This window comes from Poecilia reticulata, linkage group LG23, assembly GCF_000633615.1.
Source record: "Poecilia reticulata strain Guanapo linkage group LG23, Guppy_female_1.0+MT, whole genome shotgun sequence".
NCBI lineage: Eukaryota > Metazoa > Chordata > Actinopteri > Cyprinodontiformes > Poeciliidae > Poecilia > Poecilia reticulata.
In genome coordinates this window covers 10,560,900-10,580,671 of record NC_024353.1, presented here as the reverse complement: position 1 = coordinate 10,580,671, position 19,772 = coordinate 10,560,900, and the positions used below count along the sequence as shown (strand labels likewise).

At 39.3% G+C, this 19,772-nt stretch overlaps 1 protein-coding gene across 1 annotated transcript in view; it reads left to right on the top strand.

The window, feature by feature from the left end:
- The first annotated feature begins 3,399 nt into the window (after positions 1-3,399).
- The window catches only part of dock4b (dedicator of cytokinesis 4b), a 177,383-nt gene continuing 161,010 nt past the window's right edge, over positions 3,400-19,772 (top strand). The window contains exons 1-2 of the mRNA XM_008401053.2: positions 3,400-3,594; positions 4,511-4,635. Coding sequence (XP_008399275.1) covers positions 4,623-4,635 — 13 coding nt within the window. The 5' untranslated portion in view covers positions 3,400-3,594; positions 4,511-4,622. The remainder of the gene's footprint in view (positions 3,595-4,510; positions 4,636-19,772) is intronic.

The following is a 19,772-nucleotide window of genomic DNA, read 5'->3' as shown; positions in this document are numbered from 1 at the left end:
TATTATATTTGCAGTTCTTTCCAGAAGTCTGGCTCGCTGTGTCTCACCGTACGCCCGACACTGAAATGTCAAAGCTATTATCTCGCATTACAAGTCTGTTCAGAGGCTTTTACACCGTGCAGGATTTAACGCTACTTGCTGCTGAACAGACAGCTCAATTTTCACAGCAGTGGTGCAACCAAAAGGGGGAAGGGGCTGGGGCAATGGTCACATCTATACAGCTGATTCATTCAGGTATAAAAGCTTTATTCCTATTAATATTAAACGATAAGAAGACAAGTTATAATTAGATGTGATGTGTTTTTTGGGGGTTTTTTTTCATTTATTCGCATGGCTTTCGGTTTTTGGGTGTCCCGTTCGAAGATTATCAATTTCCCCGATCTGGTCACTTCCTTCAAATAACTTTCAAAGTGAACTTTGAGGGTTTTTTTTTTTTTTTTTTTTTTGCTGTTTCATGATCTGTAGAAAACACAATATTTCACGATAGGTCAACTTGTAGTTGACCTAAAGTTCTATAATCCAATATACAGACTCTGGATTGCATAATTAATTGAACGTCATAAATAAAATAAAAAAAAGACTTGACATTTAAAATAAATACCCAACAATAATTACGTTAATATCTTCTTACACATTGAAACGCCTGTAAATCTGTCTTTTAATTAAACACTTTCGGAAACATTCAGAAGCATTGGGGGTAAACGATCAGGCCTTTTCATTGGGTCTCTAACTGGCTACTGAGATGATAAAAAGAGAATACATGACACTTCAACTATAGTTAGTCTGGGTACGAGTTATGAGCTTCAGCAGACGTTAAGACGACCTTTCAACATCAGTTATTTCATAATTTCTCTTTTGTGAATTCAAGGTCAGTACAGTGAATTTAGGCAAATATGAACTGTCTTTTATGTGGTCAGCCTTTGCTCCTCTTGGCATGCATAGATTTCCGTGTAGCCACGACAGGCTCGGACGAAGAGATAGAAATCAGAACGATGATCAAAATGCAAATGAACAAAAGTCGTCTTTTTTTTAAATTTTTTTTTATTAGTCGGGTTATGAAAATTATTGTTAGAGTTCATCTTAAATCAAGCTAAGCTGCCGGTTCTCACAGGCAGCCAGATACGCTTAGTATGAGCCAGATGATGCTGATATGCCAGATTTAATTAAAAAGCGTAAATCGGAGCCTAAAAGGACTGTCAGCCGTCTGTGTGGGATCGGAGGTTCGGTAATTAGCCGCGCTGTCACAGTCGGGTTGAGGCGGGATGGGGCGAGGCTGAGCAGGCTTAGTGAAACAGATGAGATTTTCCATTCTCATCACACATCTGGAAGCCCAGATGTCTTCCTAAGTCGCCCGGGCTTTAACCCCGTAGTTCCGCTCCCGACAAATGCTCATTTAGATGTCATCTGCGAGACTCAGCCGAGGTTTTTTTTTTTTTTTTTTTTTTTTGGTGGCTCTGAATAAAACACATCTGCTAAATGAATCCTATGAAGCGTGCTTTTAAGATTAACTGGTGGAAACTGGATTTCCTCTGGGGAAAGTGTTGCTAAAAGTTGCAGGGACAAACTTTTATTTTATTTTATTTTTTTCACGTAGAATGATAACAAGCTGGTGCTTTGTGAGCTTTACACGTCTGAAATGTTGCTGATCTCACTTTCAATATGGAGGATATGTAGATACGGAGAATGGCTTAAATTCAATTCATGGACAACCCTTTTGCTTAGTTGTATTAAACCAGTGTTTTTCAACCACTGTTCCGCGGCACACTAGTGTGCCGTGAGTGATCGTCAGGTGTGCCGTGGAAATTATTCAATTTCACTACGGTACCGTATTTTTCGGACTAACAGCTGCTACTTTTTTCCTTAACTTTGAACCATGCGGATTGTAGCCCGCTGTGGCTTTTATGTGTATTTTTCTTCAACCACCAGGGGGCTCTCTAGCAGGAAGTGAATCATTAGAAGTCAAAATTGTAAATCAAAGAAGAACGGCTAATTTTCATTTAGAACAAGCACATGCTAGCAGCAGGCACGACAGAGAAATGTTTTCAAACTCATATCATGCAGCTATTAAGTCGAGGGCTGTCGATCTGGCACTACAGGAGGGAAATAGAGCCGCTGCACTTAAGCTCGGTGTGAACGAAACCATGGTTCGGCTTTGGAGACGGAGGGCTGCGTCCAGCAGATTTATTAGGACGCAGCCCTCTGCTGGGTCCTAATAAAAAACCTAGAGCAGCTTCCAGTTTTTATTTTATTTTTTTTTTTTTAATTGAGGGTGCTAGTATGGTGCGCTCTATAGTCCGAAAAATACGGTAATTGGTTTTAAAAGATTTTTTGAAAATGAATTGTCTGCAAATAATGACATCTTCGAGTATCTGCTGTAGTAGTAGCAGCGGCGTAATCATGTAATGTTCTTACCACTAGATGGCAGTAGGTACGGAGCATTTTACATTAAAACAAGAGAATTAGTGATGCATGAATGTTACAGATAGCGGTGAGAGCATCGTATCTAGCAAGACTGTGATGACAGTGATGGAAAAGACAGTGAAGCTCAGCAGTAGTTRGAAAGAACATGAGTCCATTTCCCACAACATGTCTGTGTGAAGTGAGCTTCTCTAGTCTGGTTACTATAAAAACTAAAACCAGAGAYAGACTGGGAGCTGTTGAGGAAGAGCTTTGTCTTTCTTCAATTTCTGCCAGTAAATCAGCTGTTTTCATCCAAACATGCACAGGTTTCATTACTAGCTGGGTAAAATATACAGATATTGACATTTTGTACATGCAACTCTTCATATTGTAACAGTGAATATGAAGTGAATTGTTTCCCAAATATTATTGCTTCTTTCAGAATAAGAATTATTTTCTGTATTCCGGCTATAAGAATGCTTGTGGATTAGTTTGTAAAACAGTTTGACGTTTTCTACAACTTCTTTAAATTTAACACCACAGTGTTGTGGCTGTTCAGGTGTATTTTTGAAGTGGACATGTTAAGTGCAATTTGAAATAAGAAATGTAAAATGTGATAAAAATACATTTTAGTGTTTATTTGATTCCTAKTCAGACTTTGATAAGAATGACTATATATAGGCGGCCACAGAGTATCTTTATTTCCATTTTTAGTTGGTGGTGTGCCTCGGGATTTTTTCAATTAAAACAGTGTACCTTGACTCAAAAATGGTTGAAAAACACTGTATTAAACAAAAGTAAAACAGACGAGAACAAACGGACAGATACTGTTAAGAGTATAAGATAATTTTCTTTATTTTGGACTGGTTTTGCCTGCAAAAACAACTAGTGGTGTGGCTGTCCTCTGTCTGATGCTTAAATGTCCCACAACAGCAAACGCATCATGATGGAAAGGCTGATGAGGTTCACCTGTTGATGAAATGCACAAGGACAGAAGCCTGAGAAGACCAGGAAGAGGATGATATGCTTTTAGGTGTTTTTGAAGGTAACCACCTGCTGTCAAACAAAATGTTTTCACCCGGAGGAAAACTCACCTTTAAAAATGGACTTGCCGCCCACTGAGACTGGACTGAGCTTCTGAGGCAACCAGATGAGAAACTGCTTTCCGGAGGGCAACATGAAATGAAGGTCCAGGTAAGCTAACCATTCCGGTCTGGCTAAACCACTCCCTATTGCCATTGACCCACACAGAAGTTAATTGCATTGTTTACGCTTTTGGTGTTATTTTGTTTTGGCTAAACATCTTTACACTTACGCCTTCTTAAGACAACATCCCATTTGTCCCAGGAATCGCTCAAAATTCCCTTAGAAAACCTACAATGTCACGTTTTGCTAGTCTTAGGCACTTTTTCTAACCATAGTTAATGATGCTTCCTATATATGTCTGCACAGGTTATCAGAGTTGAGTAGTAACTGTGGTTGCATTTGCTTGAGTAATTTTTTTAGGGGAAAAATTTTTTACTTTTAGGAGTATTTTCACTTTTACTGGAGTAATTTTATTATGAAGTATTGCTACCCTTTCATGGGTAAAATTTTTGGCTCCTCTACCTACTTTGAGTAACTTCAGTGAATGAAGAACAAGCTTTAACCAAAATTCACCAGAAACGGATGAACACCTACTGTTTTTGTTAGTTTCAGAAGTTTTTTATTTATTTTTTATACCAAATAACAAAATTTCCATATAACTTTATATTTTGGTGTGGCTGATTAGGTAATTTTTAAGTATTACTTTTTGATCCTTTAGTCAGTACTTGAGTTGCCTTTCTACCAAATACTTTTTTACTCTTGAATATATATATATATATATTTTTTTTTTGGACAACTGCTTTTTTACATTTACTTGAGTAAAAAGTTAAAGTAATGTTGAAATAGTGCAGCTCTTGAGTAGAATTGATGTGACCCCAGCTCAGCGTCACGCAAAGGTAGATGAACTCAAAGCGTCAACCAAGATGTGTTTTGAGTCATTTTTCTCTTGTAAGCCAACACTGAGGCAAAGACGACGGGCAAGAAAATTCTCAGAACTACGTCAGGTCTGTACGGTTATTTGCAGGAAACAATGAAGAAATCAGCATTGAAGCCCAAGTCTTTCACAGCCAGAGGAAGAATGAAAACAAAAAGTCTCATTGGATGCGAGTGTGAAAGCTGTGTCGGACGCATTTTGCATGTACAAAGTGGGTGAGTAATCATTTAAATAATAGGAGCTTATGAAAATCTGCCTTCAGGAAAATGCTTAAAAATAAACAGGAAAGATGCTTAATTGTAAATGCCACAGTTACTGCAGCACATGTTATACTGCCATAGAGGTACCTTTGGAATTTATTCAAATAAAATCAAGCATTAATACCTTGATCTTTGATCAGACTATCATACAGCAGTGTCATTATGACAAAACTAGCAGTTTCCTTTGTGCAAATGAACATGTGGTACTTGCCTTTGATCACAGTTTCATTCGACTGGACACGAGTTAGGCTGCAGGCCTCAACCCATCATTTCTTGCATTATTCCAGACACCATTTGGGTTTTGGAAATCTAATAAATTTTATTCCGCTCTCTATATCCTCTGGGTAACGTCTGTCGCGATTGTATGTTCCCCACTGACGATGTTTGTCCATGATTTACTATTATTTTCCTCCAAATTTCTATGACCACTGTGCGTTAGGATGATGACCCCCGGCAATTCTGTCGGGGGTTCAGTTCCTCCAGATAAGGGGCGTGTACTTCAGGACAGATTTTGACCGCTGATTGGTTAGTTGCTGATAAACTCTCTAGAATGATTGACAGGTGGCATCATGTCAGTTTTTGGCTACTCTTCCCACCTCTCTGCAGGTTATACAACTATATGCGAGTCACAATAAACTGCCAAAGTTGACACACTCTGCTGGGGGGGGGAAAAAAAGCATTTCTGTAGTCTGTGGTGGACACCTCTTTTCAAATCCTTGAATATATTCATGAAATCCTTTTTATTGAGAAGAATCTCAATAAATCGGACAGAATTAATGCAAGCCCATCTCCTTGTGACGCATCTCCTCGGACTCCCACCGTGTTTTGAAATTGTCTTTCCAGCTAATGCGGCGCTGATGAATGACTCACCTAAACCCACTTCTGCGATCCTCAGTCTGTGTAGCTGCCAGTAAATCTGGCTTGGAGATGCACTCGGGTTCCCTTTACCATCACGACTTAACATACTCACACACTGACCGAGAACATACCTGTTTACTACCCATAACAAGCACCCATTTGGCTCTAGGCTGTGGGTAATGCTGGATTGCTCTCTTTATCCCTTTTAATGAGTTGGGTTTTCGTTTGAGCCCGTAAGAAACTGCTTCCCCCTGTGCAGCACACAAGTCGGCATGAGTGACGAATTTAGTTAAATCCATTCGGCATTAGACAGATACTGAATTTATACTGCAACCTTTCCCCGGCTCAACAGAAATCCCGAAGAAGACGCGGGACTTTGAATTATTTGTTGAAACGAGCCATTTAAAAACGGGCGCAACATATAATTTTGAGATCATTAGCGAGTGGATGCTTGATTCTGACCTGCTTCTAGTAATATAGTGTGTATCCAAAGATGTGCACGCAATACCAAGAAAAAGAAAATGAACACTTTTTTGTGTGTGTGTGTGTGTGTGTGTGCACGTGCACGCATGTGTGTGTGTAATGTCAGAAGAACCCCAGGAGGTGTAGCAAGAGCTCGTTTGATTGCAGCCTTGCAGTCGGCTCATGCGGTTAGCCAGTCGAGTTGAGGAGAAATGAAAGAGATAAAAAGAATGAAAAATCGAAAAATAAGGACAAACTGTGATCTATAAATAGTGGAAAAGACAGCTGTCTCTTTAGCTCCAGCTAAAAGGGAAAGCAACGGGAAGAAATAAAACATCCAAGAGGTATGAATAAGCCATATTTGTCTGCAGATGCGAGGATAAGACACAAACGCAAAATCCAAAACAAATGTAGTCCTCGTTCACACAGATGGTTTACTGTGGGAATTAAAAGCATGCTGAAGCCCTCGCACAGTTAAACTGCTGTGATCAGAGCTTCATGCTGTTGGGCAATTGGGCAGCGACATGGAATAGCCTAATTTAGAGGCAGATGACAGAGTGTCCCTGAACAGAGAGGAAAAATAGATGGAGAAAGGCTCAGCAAAGGTGTGACCCTGAAAATCCTTTTTTTTTCTTTTTTTATGGCTATAAAAAAAAATAAGAGCCGATATGGGTAACGGCACAAAAGAAAAAATTCCACAGAGGATTGCAGTCATTTTTTTTAGTAGGCAGGACAATTGAATTGTAGATTTAATATTTGAGCTGAAAGTAGCTTAGAAAGAGATAAAGGATGTAAAACTAGGTGGAATCATGGCGCCATAACCACAGAGCAGCGTTTCAGACCGGACCTTCCATTGATCTTCATTGTGTGCCGAAAATATAATTACCCACTTTACAGACTCCTTCAGATTCTTTTTTTTGTTGCTGTTGTAGTACTTAAATGTTTCAAATCACCAAACAAATATTTGTATTGGACAAAGATAACCCACATCAATGCAAGAAGCAGATTTCGATTTTCACAGGAATTTATCCTTCTTTCTTTGGGAGCCTAATGGTTTACCATCAATTTATATTAAAATTTTGCTCTGAAATATTAAAAAAAACTAACTAGTCTAACTTTCGACTGCTTTTTGTCAATTTCGTGAGTGTTAATCTCATCCAATGCTTTAAACACATTTCCATGCAAATTATCATTGCATGTAATGTAACGATAAAGCAACTTTTAGAACATCCAATAGTTGTTTTTTTTTCCTCCCTCTCTCTCTCTTTACAATATGTTGTAGCTTGGAAACAATGTTGGCATCCTTTATATTACAGTTGATAAGAAAAAACATATTCCCCATCCAGGACTAGTACAAGACTAGGGTCAGGAAAAGGGCACCTGACATCTTTGCAGACCCCACACACCCTGGACCCAAACTGCTTAGACTTTTACCATCAGCTGGGCAGGACAGAAAGCTATTTGCAAAAACCAGCTGCTACAGAGACTATCTCTTTCCCCAGGCTGTTTCTCTGAACATAATGAACACTTTACAGCTAGAGTAGTCAGCGACTCTACTGTGACTCAAAATAAGCTTTTTTTTTTTTTTTTTTTGCACTGTCACAGTAATCTGTTTTTCTTTCTTGACATTAACTGTAAATTCCTGTACATATTGTTCCTTTATCCTTTTTTATTATTTTCTCTAAAGTTTATATATTTACACGTTATGGGTATGCTTTTGAAAAAGAGTCAAATTCCTTGATTTTGGACACAATATTGGCCAACAGAGCTGATTCTGTTTCTGATCTATTAAGCACATTTCCTGAAGGAACAGAAGATTTGAACTGCAACTTTATGGGGGGGAAAAAAAGGTATTCTCTATACAACATCCTTTGTGTTTGAAGAACACCACTGGAAGAAAATCTAAAGGAGGAGGAAGTATCCATTATTGAAGCTTGCGCTTCCCACTGAGCAAATTGGTAGGGGATTGGTGTTTTTAAGAAACGGTTATTATTAAAAACAATAGGCATGTCAGGAGGGAAATTAACAGAAAGCAGCTTTTGTATTTATTCCTCTTCTGATTATCACGGATGAGGCATGAGACCAGGCAACCTGTCTTATCACCTGAAGCGTGCATCGCATTTTAATTCGTGAAATGTGCTATATAACTTCAGTTTTGTCCAAAATTTCTGAATAGCTTCAAAGGAAAAAAATTTAGAACATAATTAAAACCTTTGTGAAGCGTGTCTTGCGGTAGTGGTTTAACTAGGCCTTCAAGGGCATTCTCAAATTCAAACTGCTGTGTGAAAAACGTTTTTTTCTTTTTAAAAACAAACAAACAAACAAACAAAAAAAAAACAACATTCATGATGGGTCTCTTTAATAACATTCCATGACCTCTGATCTGCTACTGGCCTTTTCCACTCCTCCCTCCCAGAACTGCAGCATATTCTGGAGCTGCTAAGCTGCGGTCTCGGGTTGAGATGTTTTAACACCCCGTTGTTGATCATATTTGGTTCAATTACCCTGACTGGACCACAGGGGCCTTTGGAATCACGGCCTGATGCATATTCAACAAACTGACTGAACCAGTAATTGGGAACGATGTGCGTTCGTCTCTGCTTTGAGTATTTATCCAAGACCGACCTTCGCATCTCGACTGTATTTGCAGAAAAAATATGACAGAAATCCCGATATTATTATGTTAATAGTGAGAAAAGCCTTGAGCATGCTGATTAATACCTTTTATCCGAGACGTGGTCAGGCCAGGATTTCATTTCCGTGCTGTGTTTAAGATAAACAAGACAACTATTACTGCTTTCTTAGAATTGAATGAATATTTGAATCAAAGCACTAATTTAGTTCAGTAATTCAAATTGAAAGAAATTTCATCTCGAGGTACTTCACAAAACCATGCAGCCTTCTACAGTTTTAGGCCAGTCATTACCGTATTTTCCGCACTATAAGGCCTTGATTGTTGGCATTACAAGGCGCATAGAATAGATGCTACACTAGAGGCTGGAGTTACTTTATGCATCCACTAGATGGAGCTGCACTAATCGGAATGTCAACAAAACAGTCCGACTCTGGTCGGCGAGGAGAACCTTCCGCGACTGGGCCGGGGCGTGGTCGGACCATGGTCGCCCTTCTCCGTTCGCGCACAGCATGTTCGTGGAGAATGTGGTGCTAAATGACCTGCAGACGACCTGATTCTATACGGTTGGTAGGTAGATGGGTCAGTCAAACTTTATTAATGGATAACAAACCAGCGTTCTGACAACTATCCCAGCATGCACCACGCGCTTCTTCTTCTACGGGGGAAATTAAGTCGGTGGCTGTTTACTGTAGTTGCTAGACCTGTTGTGGCTCAATATTGGTCCATATATAAGGAGCACCTGATTATAAGGCGCAGTGTCGGCTTTTGAGGAAATTGAAGGTTTTAGGTGTGCCTTATAGTGCGGAAAATATGGTAAATTTTTCCATCTGACTGTATTGAGACTCTTTGCAGTGGTCACTCACACCGAGCATGCATCTGGTGATGGTGAGCAGGACTAAACCACCAGCTGAACCTGGCTAAGTGTGAACATCAATCTGCTGTAGCGGTCTAGAGGTTTGAGGAAAAAAAATGGAACATAATCGAAATAGTGGATTAGTTTTAAACTCCATTTAAAACTGCAAATGTTGCTTTGGATCCTTTTGTGGCCTCCAAAACTCATAATTAGTGGGCACTCAGGAGTAGCCTAGGTCTGCTTAGCCACTACTTTGATCAGTTCGCCACTGCTCCATGGTGAATTGATGTCTCAAAGCATTAGAAATGCCTAATTAACCTTTTCAAACTGATGGATAGCAGGGTCTATTTACATGTTTGTTTTTTTATTGTTAAGTTCTGGCATTGAGAGGCTTGTGTAACTGGATAAAAAATATTGGTTAATCACAGTAAATTCATGATTTAGCAAGAAAGGCAAAGACATTTTCACATTTCACCAGATTGATTTGTGTCATTCGTACACTGGCTAAATGACGTGGCTATTTTAAAACTCGTTTGGTTTGAAGCATCAGTAACAAAAAAACAAGAAGTGGGGGCGGGAGGGCCTTTTTTTTTTTTTTTTTTTGGTCTCACTGTATTTTGTACGCATGACTCACCCTAAGAAATGGCAGAAGTTTCTTTTTATAATCAGAGAAAGATAAATTTGAGTCTGACCCCGACCTGAAGAGAGAAGCAGCTGCCAAGCCACAGCATGCTTACTTTATTTACTCACCAATGAGGCTTCCCAGCGGCGGAAAGATTGAAGCTGCAACATCAGGGAATGACTTTTATTACCCGGGGGTCCTTTTGTGTTCCTGGCTGTCCACTGCGAAAAAAGGCTTTTTATTGATTTTCTTTTTCTTTTTTTTTTTCTCGACAGAGGAGAGGGGATTTGAAAACATGCACACTCGAGGTTCGCTATCTCTGAGTGCTTCAAGATAACTACTAATAACACTGGAAGATATTTTACTGTATAAAATATTTACCCTATTTTTATTTTCCTATCCACATTTTGCACCTCTGTATACAGTCCATATAATTATACACGCATTGCTGTTTATTTACATACATGAATAAATGCTGGCCTTATGTACAAGTGTTTACTTGGGTGTGTGTGTGTGTACGTTTATTGCCTCGTGCAGCATCACAGAGAATTAACAGTCTGAATAACTTAAGCTCTCACCATGTTAATTAAAGCAGCTTGCCCTCGCAGTGATGCTGCAGCCACGGCGAGACTAATTAATTTTTGAATGGATTCTTTTTGGACACAATGTTTCTGAGAACTACCAACGTCAAAACAATTCTGTGCAGTTAGAAGAACTGTTATTAAATGTGGCTAATTATTGTCGAGCAGAACACAAATTCATTTCCTCCTGGTTGTTGCAGCTGCAGGGGAAGTCTTTGTTTTTGTTTTAATTATTTTTGTAGATGACTGTGTTCGCTAATGACTAGACAGATATCAAAGGTAGAACACATCAAATATCGCCTAACAAGTTCCAGCTGCATCTTTGCCTGCAAGTCACATTGATGCAAACGTATTGATGGCCCTTGAACTCCTTTTTATGTTTTGCCATGATGCAACCGCAAAACTCAAAATTATAGCATAGATAAATCCTTTCCAAATAAAAATCTGAAAAGTGTGGCTTGGTTTTCATTTTTCCCTTCCTTTTAATCTGGTTTACTTTAAATGAAAGCAGTTTGGTCAAGCTGGGGTGTCTTTAAAGAGTAAATTGAGTCCAACTGAACACCAGGACTCCACAAGAACCTGGACACCCTGTGAAATATGGTGGTGGTAGCATCATGCTGAGTGACACAATGAGCATGTGAAAAGGTGGCCTTATTAGATGGCACCAAAATCAAAAGTTTTAGCCTTTATTAAAAAATATAGGTGTGGCACATCACCCTGAATAATCCACCCCTATAAAACATAGTGGTGGCATCATCATGCTACAGAAAACCTAGAATACACTTTGTAAATCACATGAGGCCAAAGCTGAACTTTTCTGACCACCCTTTGTACTGTGAACCACTTATCTCCACTGTGAAATTGGCAACATTTTGCCAATATTTTCTTTTATGGGGACAAGAAAGCAGAGAAGATGGATGCCACTGAATAATGGACATTTTGCAAATTAGAGATGCTTTTTCCCTCTGCTTCAGCTATGCAGCACTTTGTGTTGGTCTGGTGTTTTGTGAGGCTGCGTATTTATTTATTTTTTATCTATTATTGCCTCAGAATGGCAGTTAATTAATTTTAGGAGTTGTACGCAAGGCAAGATGCTGCTAACAGGGTGTCCTTGCTGGCAGCTTTATCGGTTAATAAATTCAGATGACCCACGCGATGCAGAAAACTAACCTCTCTTCCTGAACACAAACTTTCGAAATTGCCATTGCCAGTGCTTACCTCAAGTCCATGCGCCTGTGATTGAGTATGCACGTTTCCGTGAGCCTTCACGCCACAGAGCCACTTGGCCCGGGGAGGTTAAAGAAAACACCTGACCCAGAAAGCGGTACAAGGAATGTGAGGCATAACCCTGTCCAGCTCCCAGGTCCCCCCATTCATTCCCATCAGGACCTGTAATAACGCTTGTAACTCGCGGCTGAAATTGCTTTCTGCCTTGTCGGAGTCGGTAGAACCGGACCGCCGCGTGGGGGATGGGGCGGTTTCAGTGTCAGTGTTTCCAACTATTTTTTTTTTTTTCTCAGTGTGTGAATGTGGTTGTAAGAAGCCTGTGGTCAGCCACCATGAAACAATCATATTAGTGTAATGATTTATTTGTGTTGAAAGACCAGGCAGTTCTCGTGATATAGGTTTACGACGGTGTGATAGAGTGGCCTCCAGGCATGTTGTATTTCTACATTCCTCCTCGTCTTATCTTCTGCTATGCTCAGAGCACTTAATTCGTCAGTACTGATGTGATGAATAATGTACGCCGTCATGTTTTTTTACCGGGTGCTTATCTTCTCTGGAACATTTTTTGTTTCAGTCTGTGGAGCCACCATTTGGATATACACTGCTTCAAAAATATTCATATCAATTACTGGATGATTTTTTATTTTTTTGTCTCACTCCAATGTCAACTTCGAACTTCAGTGGAACAAAAATTGTGACTTGGTTTTCATATTCATTTGGTATACAATTTCATCCTTTCACCAACTTTCAGCAGCTTCCCTGCTAAACAAAAGTGATGTTTACCACCACGTTTTAATGGTATAAAGATACTAACTTGTCTTAAGCTGTATATTTGACCTTTCACTTTCACAATATTTGATTACTTTGTGTTGGTCTATTATATAAAATTCATGGATGTTTTTGTAAGCTGACTGTGAAAAAGTTGAATTAGTGGAAGCACTGTTGTAAGGCACTACAGATGTGACAAACTCCTACTTGTTTTTTTTTTTTTTTTATATCCCCAAAATGTACCCATACCACTCTATGTACAGGTCTATATGACTTGTTGCTAGGCAATCGGTAGCTTCATTTAACCTGGACTGACATTTGCAGCGACGTCGCAGCAGCCCATCAAGCTGCTTGGGGCTCCATTTGAGAAATTCCAGCCAATCATGCCGAGTTATGCAAAGAGCTCTTGAGAAAGTAAAAGGGTTCAAACTGTAGGGGAGGCAGAATCCCAGTCATTACAGCTTTGAAATAATCTTCCATGTCGACACTTGAAGCACGGCTGCATTGATTTTACTCAAAGAGCTAACTGATGGAAGGTACCCTCTTGCAGTTACTGCTCACACTCTTATAGTGCTTTTTGAAGGCAGCTATAAGGGCGAGCATTAAAACGGGTGATTAAGCACAAACCGACTGTCCTCCCTTCTGAGATATATATTGAGAAACGATATGCTGTGTCAGCTTCTATAAAAGCATTGTCATCAACATCTATTTCATCATTACAACAAAAGTGCTCTTACTCTGCACTTTACTCACCTTCCTTACAATGAAACTGGCAAAAGCTAGCGCAGAACGGAAATGCCTGGCCCAAAGCTTTTTAATAAGAAAGTTGCTTGTCCTGAAAACTTTATTTATTTATGCCACTATTTGTCAGAAGTTATGATTGTCAATGTCACATCTGACATTTTAGAGAACCCTGTAGTATTACAAGCTGGTTCTCATTTTTGCTTGCAGGGTTGTATAGAGTAGTTATAAGCAGGCAGTCATCTAGAAAGAGGTGGAAAGTGATTAGTCTTTAAAAAATAATAAAAAAATGTGTTTTATTACTCATAAGTACATCTTATAAGTAATAAAACTTTTAAAATGTACTTATAAGTAAGTTTTATAACTTACTTATTCATGAATTGTTGTGCCCAACAATTCATAAATAGATAGTTGTTGGGTACACCAAAAAGAGAATTACAATAATCAGAATGGCACATATGTTAGGTGTATCAGGCTGGCGTGACTATGAAATGTACAAGGATGAAAATGAGCTGAATGTCAATATTTATGTGAGATGGAAATTCGAATATTGTCAAGGATTTTATGCAGACTCCTGATCTTTGGTTGAGTAAAATCAACCAAAACAGTAAAGTTGTTCATTTCAGGGAACCAGATTTAGGTTGCTATGAAATTGGAGTATTGTCAATGATTGGGTTTATTGGGGTCGGGGGCAGTTTCTTTTTGAGGACAATACTTGGCATTGTAGATTTTAGAGCTAAATGGACATTAATAGCATTCAGCATGCTGGGGTGAGTGAACCTTCAATGTTGAATATAGTAGATTTGCATAATAAGAGATTAAGTAACATTTAGAGACATGCTGGAACATTTGAGTAGGTGAGCTATGTTTTTTTATGTGATTACTAGAACTCAAAAAATAAAAAAATTTTAAAATCTTGGAGTAAAATGTTAACCATAAACACTTTTGTCAAGCACCCAAAAGTAACCAAATATGTTCCTTGCCTTTTATCCATATAAAACTTTTCCTTGACCTTTTGCAATCCTGCTTCCTTTATGGTTTGTTACGCTTGTAACAAACGGATCCGTGTGGAGAATAGAACATACAGCAACTGGGATATCTACGACAAACCTCTTCTTGCGAAAAATCATTGATCAGACTACACACATCCTGCAGAGCCATGTAATATTTTCCAGGAACACTCTATCGAACAGAACTAGTTGACGTATTTGAGTGCATCTAGCTCTACGCAGCAAAAATGGGGACAGCCATAAAAATTGACCCGGCTGTTTTTGGATTGATTCAGCTCTCAGCTTTGGAGGGGGTCAAGGCTGAGTGAGGCCAAGGTTAGCTTTAATGGTTTGAGCCTCGGTTTATTGGGGGTTAAATGAGACAAGGACCCAAAACTATGTGCTACCTAAAATCCAATTTCGTTTTAATGCCTTTTTGTCATGAGATGACAGCAATACTGCTACCAATATTCCTCAACTTACTGGGGGATTGCTACTAAATTTTGTTTATATGCGGATCATTTGGCTCAGCTCACCAACAGTGAGGTCCTTTAGCACCTACTACTCTGAGCTGCTATAATTTACAGTTGTTTTTAATATCAGTACACCTGTAGATATTGCTGTCAAATGCATAAAATACACATGAAGAAAAAGAATGACCATTACTATTTGCAAAGTTTTTTTCCATACACAAATAGCATTTTCTTGTTTTTTTTTATGCATTTGTTTAAAATGGCTTCTTAAATTGTCACCATTTATAGAATCATAGAAAATTGAGGAAAATCATCATCTGACTAGAAAATCTGCAGTTGACGACTTGGTGAGATGCCAAGGGTTTTGACAATGTGGTGTAAATGTAATTATCCAAAAAAGGTGGCTGGGATGTTTCCACCACTTCATTACCATGCTAGGTAACTGTTGACAATCTGAGAAAATGACTTTGCTGTTTTAGCACCAAAATTAAACCTGATGTTCATTAGTAAGACGAGCAACATCAGCAGAAAAAACGAGATGTTTTTTTTTTTCACAACTGACTGCATGTTTAGGCGTAAACTGACTAAAAATTTGTTTTGTTTTTTAGTTAAAACACATATAGGTACAACTGAATCTGTGATTACCCTAGGATGATGCTGAGAAAGATCCCATTAACGGGTCTTTGTCTGTGTCAGCGACGGACTTAAAGCTGTCTTGGGCAACGGAGTGGATTGCCAATTTGTTGCATCACTAGTTTAGCAGGCACAGAGATGGGCAGGGGGAGACGATGCAACACCCCGGAGGAAGTCGGTGTCCAAACTTTTTGGGAACAATTATTGAATTTTCACAGCGTGCCCCTAAACACCGGTGACAAACTGGAAAACAAACATGAAAGGAAGTCTTGTTTGTTGGCAGATGGGACAAAAACAAGCAGCAAAAGGATATTTATTTTTGTTGCGTCTGAGAATCTTTGCCCCAGATGTAGTGTGATGTGGGCAAAAAAAGAAAAAAAAAAAGAAAGCTAAAATATTGATTAAAATTCAGTCTAAATCTAAAAGAAATGATGAGCCTCTAAAGAATGAGTATCTCTGGCTGCACATAAAGGCATTGCACCTTCTCTGGCGAGCAGCCAGATTTCTTCCAGGCTGCAGCTGCAGAAAATCTAATACAGATGACTTCATCATTTTTGCCTAGTGACCTTTCTGGCTCCCTTTCTTTTCCTCTTTACTCCACACCTCCCTCCCCATTCCCTCTCTTCAACACAAACACACCCTTACTACATTCATCCCAGAGTGTCGGCAGCTCTTTCAGTGCACACCCTTCCAACCTTTCTAGCTGTTCACCTTGCCTCCTTTGCTACCTCCCACTACCCTTACTCCCTTCCAAGGACATTATCAAAGCAAGGTTGCTCCAAGGTGAGGCGACGACAGAACTCTGCAGAGTTGCGGCATTGTTGCCGTCACTGAACTCAATTGCCCGTTGCACAGAACACATCTCATCTCAAACCCAGCGGCTGCATGCAAGCGCGAGTGTAGCGATCGATGAGTTTCAGCTCAGCCCGCTAGTGACTGTGAATGAAAGGCAAGACAGTGAATTTATTAAGTGAAGAGATATTGATAAGAATGTATTATGCACCCACACAAAACACACCAATTCAACTCTGTTGGTTTTTTTTTTTTGGTTCAGAAATTATTGCTGTGAATGCAATGATGGGTTGCATGGAGAGAGTGGAGTTTTGTGTATTTGGAGGAGCTGAAAGAACATGAGGAAAAGATATTTTTTCTGCTCTGAAGGCTTCACTGGTTGAGTAATCAAACCAAAGTTAAATAAGGTTTTGTAGGTTGGCTTTGTCCCCCTATAAATTCCTTTTCACATAAAATTATATAAGGAGGGCTGCACAGTGGCGCAGTTGGTAGAGCTGTTGCCTTGCAGCTAGAAGGTTCTGGGTTCGATTCCCGGCCCCGGTCTCTGCATGGAGTCTCTCCCTGTGCATGCGTGGGTTTTCTCCGGGTACTCCGGCTTCCTCCCACTGTCCAAAAACATGACTGTTAGGTTAATTGGCCTCTCCAAATTGCCCCTAGGTGTGAGTGTGTGTGTGCGCATGGTTGTTTGTCCTGTGTGTCTCTGTGTTGCCCTGCGACAGACTGGCGACCTGTCCAGGGTGAACCCCGCCTCTCACCCGAAACGTTAGCTGGAGATGGGCACCAGCAACCCTCCCGACCCCACCAAGGGACAAGGGTGCAAGAAAATGGATAAATTATATAAATTAATTTCCAGACCCAGAAAATTCAAAATATTCATACACAATTTCCCAATCTGAATTCCTCCCATTTTCCTGTCATGCATTTTTCACAAACTTGGAGGTGAGATACAAGGCGTTTTTACCTTCAAATTGCAACTTGCTGTATCCATTCCAAAAACATGACTGATGTGTGTTTAAGACTATTATGAGGGAACACTCAACTGAGTTTCAACACTCTGCCTCTATATTTGAGGAGAAGTTACGAATTTGCAAATGGCCGTCATTAATTATTCATCCACTTTGCAAAATGCATGATTGCCACTGGCTGTGAAACGAGTCGGCATGATACAGCCACCGGCGCAGTTGATGGTGGGCAGTTTCTTAAGTTTAAAATCTTTAAATTGAGTCTGTTGCTCTTTCTAATCTCATTGTGGCCAAACATCTTGGTGTTTCCCTTGTCTGATCAAATGCTTTATTAAGAAGCATTTTCAAAATTAAACCATGTTTGAGGTTGGCAGTTCAAGAATCTTAACTTGAACTTGTCCAACTATCATCAGTAGTAGTTCTAAATCTGTTCTTAGTGTTCACTCATTGTATTTTTTTTGTTGTTTTTGTTGTTTTTTTCTTTCTGTTCTGCATTTATCCCAACTATCTTCCCATCAACTCTGGCCTCCTTCACTGTCCCTTCTTAAGGTTTCTGGCATAAGTTGCATTGTTCTGTAAAACCCTATAAGAACAGAATTGGCTTCAAGGCAATGACAACACATTTCTGACCTGACGTTACTTTCCTGAACCTCTGATTGAAGCGGTTGATTACTGCCAGTGTTCAGCAGCAGCAACTTAAAGAAAATCGTTGTAAACTTCTTCTGGTAGAATGCCTTTGCCATGTCCTTCTCTCGGTGTCGAGATGAAAATTGAACGTGGAGAATGTGCTTAAAGAAAATTGAGGCCGTTGTTGGAAATGGCAGGAAAAAAATCCTGTTTTAAGTAGTTAAAGGAAAGTAGATTGTTTGAAGAATGTTTTTTTCTATTACTGATAACAACAAAGCTGTTTTCAGGAAGCCACTGGTGCACTAAATGTAGTCTCTCCAGAATAGAAAAACTGCAAATCAATTCAGAAACCCAGTAAACAAGGGCGTTCGGTCAGGCTGTAAGCAATTCAGAAAGCGTCTCAACGAAAAAATTTATTGCTTCACTTTTGAGAGAGGGAAACTGAGACTTGAAGGTAATTTAACAGCACCACAAAGTCCGAAGTAAAAATGGAAATTCTGGACGGTCAGCTGCAGGGTCTACCAAAGTAAGCCATGATTTTAAGGGGCGTTTCCGTAGTGATGTATATCATTAGGTCTGTTGAGCTTTGCTGTGTATTGACAGGTGATGCCAGGGGCTTCTGACCTAGCTAGGAGGGAGAGTCTTTTGAATCTGTGACATTAAGCAAACCACCAGTCCTACTTGAGACTGAGACAAGGGTTGGATGGCACAACTCCACTTCCAGGAAGCACATACTTTCTTTACAGTGCTAGAAAAACTGTTCTTGAGTGAAAAAGTCTAGGTTTGACTTCATGAGTATGGCAGTATTTAATAGGAAAAAACATGGTCATTTTTTTCAATTGTGGACATTGTAACACATTACTGGTAGTGCAATAAACTTTGCGTTATATACTTTTATTCTAATCTTGTAATTAATTTAAAATATAAGGAGATTTTTGTGGAATATCCAGTTCAGTCACATCTTTGAGGTAATTTGAAGCAGTTGTCATTGCAGTCTTTTTTGCGTCTGTTCTGAATAGTGCAGATGGTTTGGGATAAAGGTGTGCTATATAGTGTATTTCTGCATTATTATTATTATTATTACTGGTTGTAGAAGTATTAAGTTGATTGATCATCCAGAAGGGATATTTCTGATCTCTCACCTGTAAAGTTTCAAGTCTCCAGCATGCTGAGGTGAGTGAATCCCTAACTGTTTATCCTATTTTGTCAAATGAGAATTGAAACAATGCTGGACTGTTATTTTTTGCTATTAAAACAAAATGCAGGCAGTAGTGTGTAATTGATTATCTTTTCAAAAGGACTTTGAATTTTAAGGTGTCGCAACATTTTGACATTATGTGCACATGATTATGTATTGTACTTTTTTCACATTCCATTTTTGCTCAAAACCACAAAACATAGCCAATTCCCAAAGTAAGTACTGTTACATAATGATGAGAGCAACATTTCATTTGCCACTCTATGTGCTGGATTTATGGGCACATTGTATTATAAATCCAGCATATAACATTTCTTTACCTGCTTAGGTGACATTTTAAAACATACAGTTGAATCATTAAGGAGCTTTATTGCAATTTCTCTGTGCACATCCCAGCATACATGCAGACACACAGACAATGAAAAATACTTTAAGTGAGTAGTGAAATCTTTCCCATCATTAAACCTTGCTTCCTGACATCGGAGAGGTGAACAAGGAGGTGCAGTAAACATACGAGGGGCAACAGCACTGATGGAAGGGAACACGGCATCCTATAAATAACACCAACGCATTTACCTGCACTTGTAAAAGATGATGGAATGCATTTGACCCTGAATGCCATTTAAAGCAGCGACAGAAATACGTCGTATAGTTAACAATAATTGGCCTCC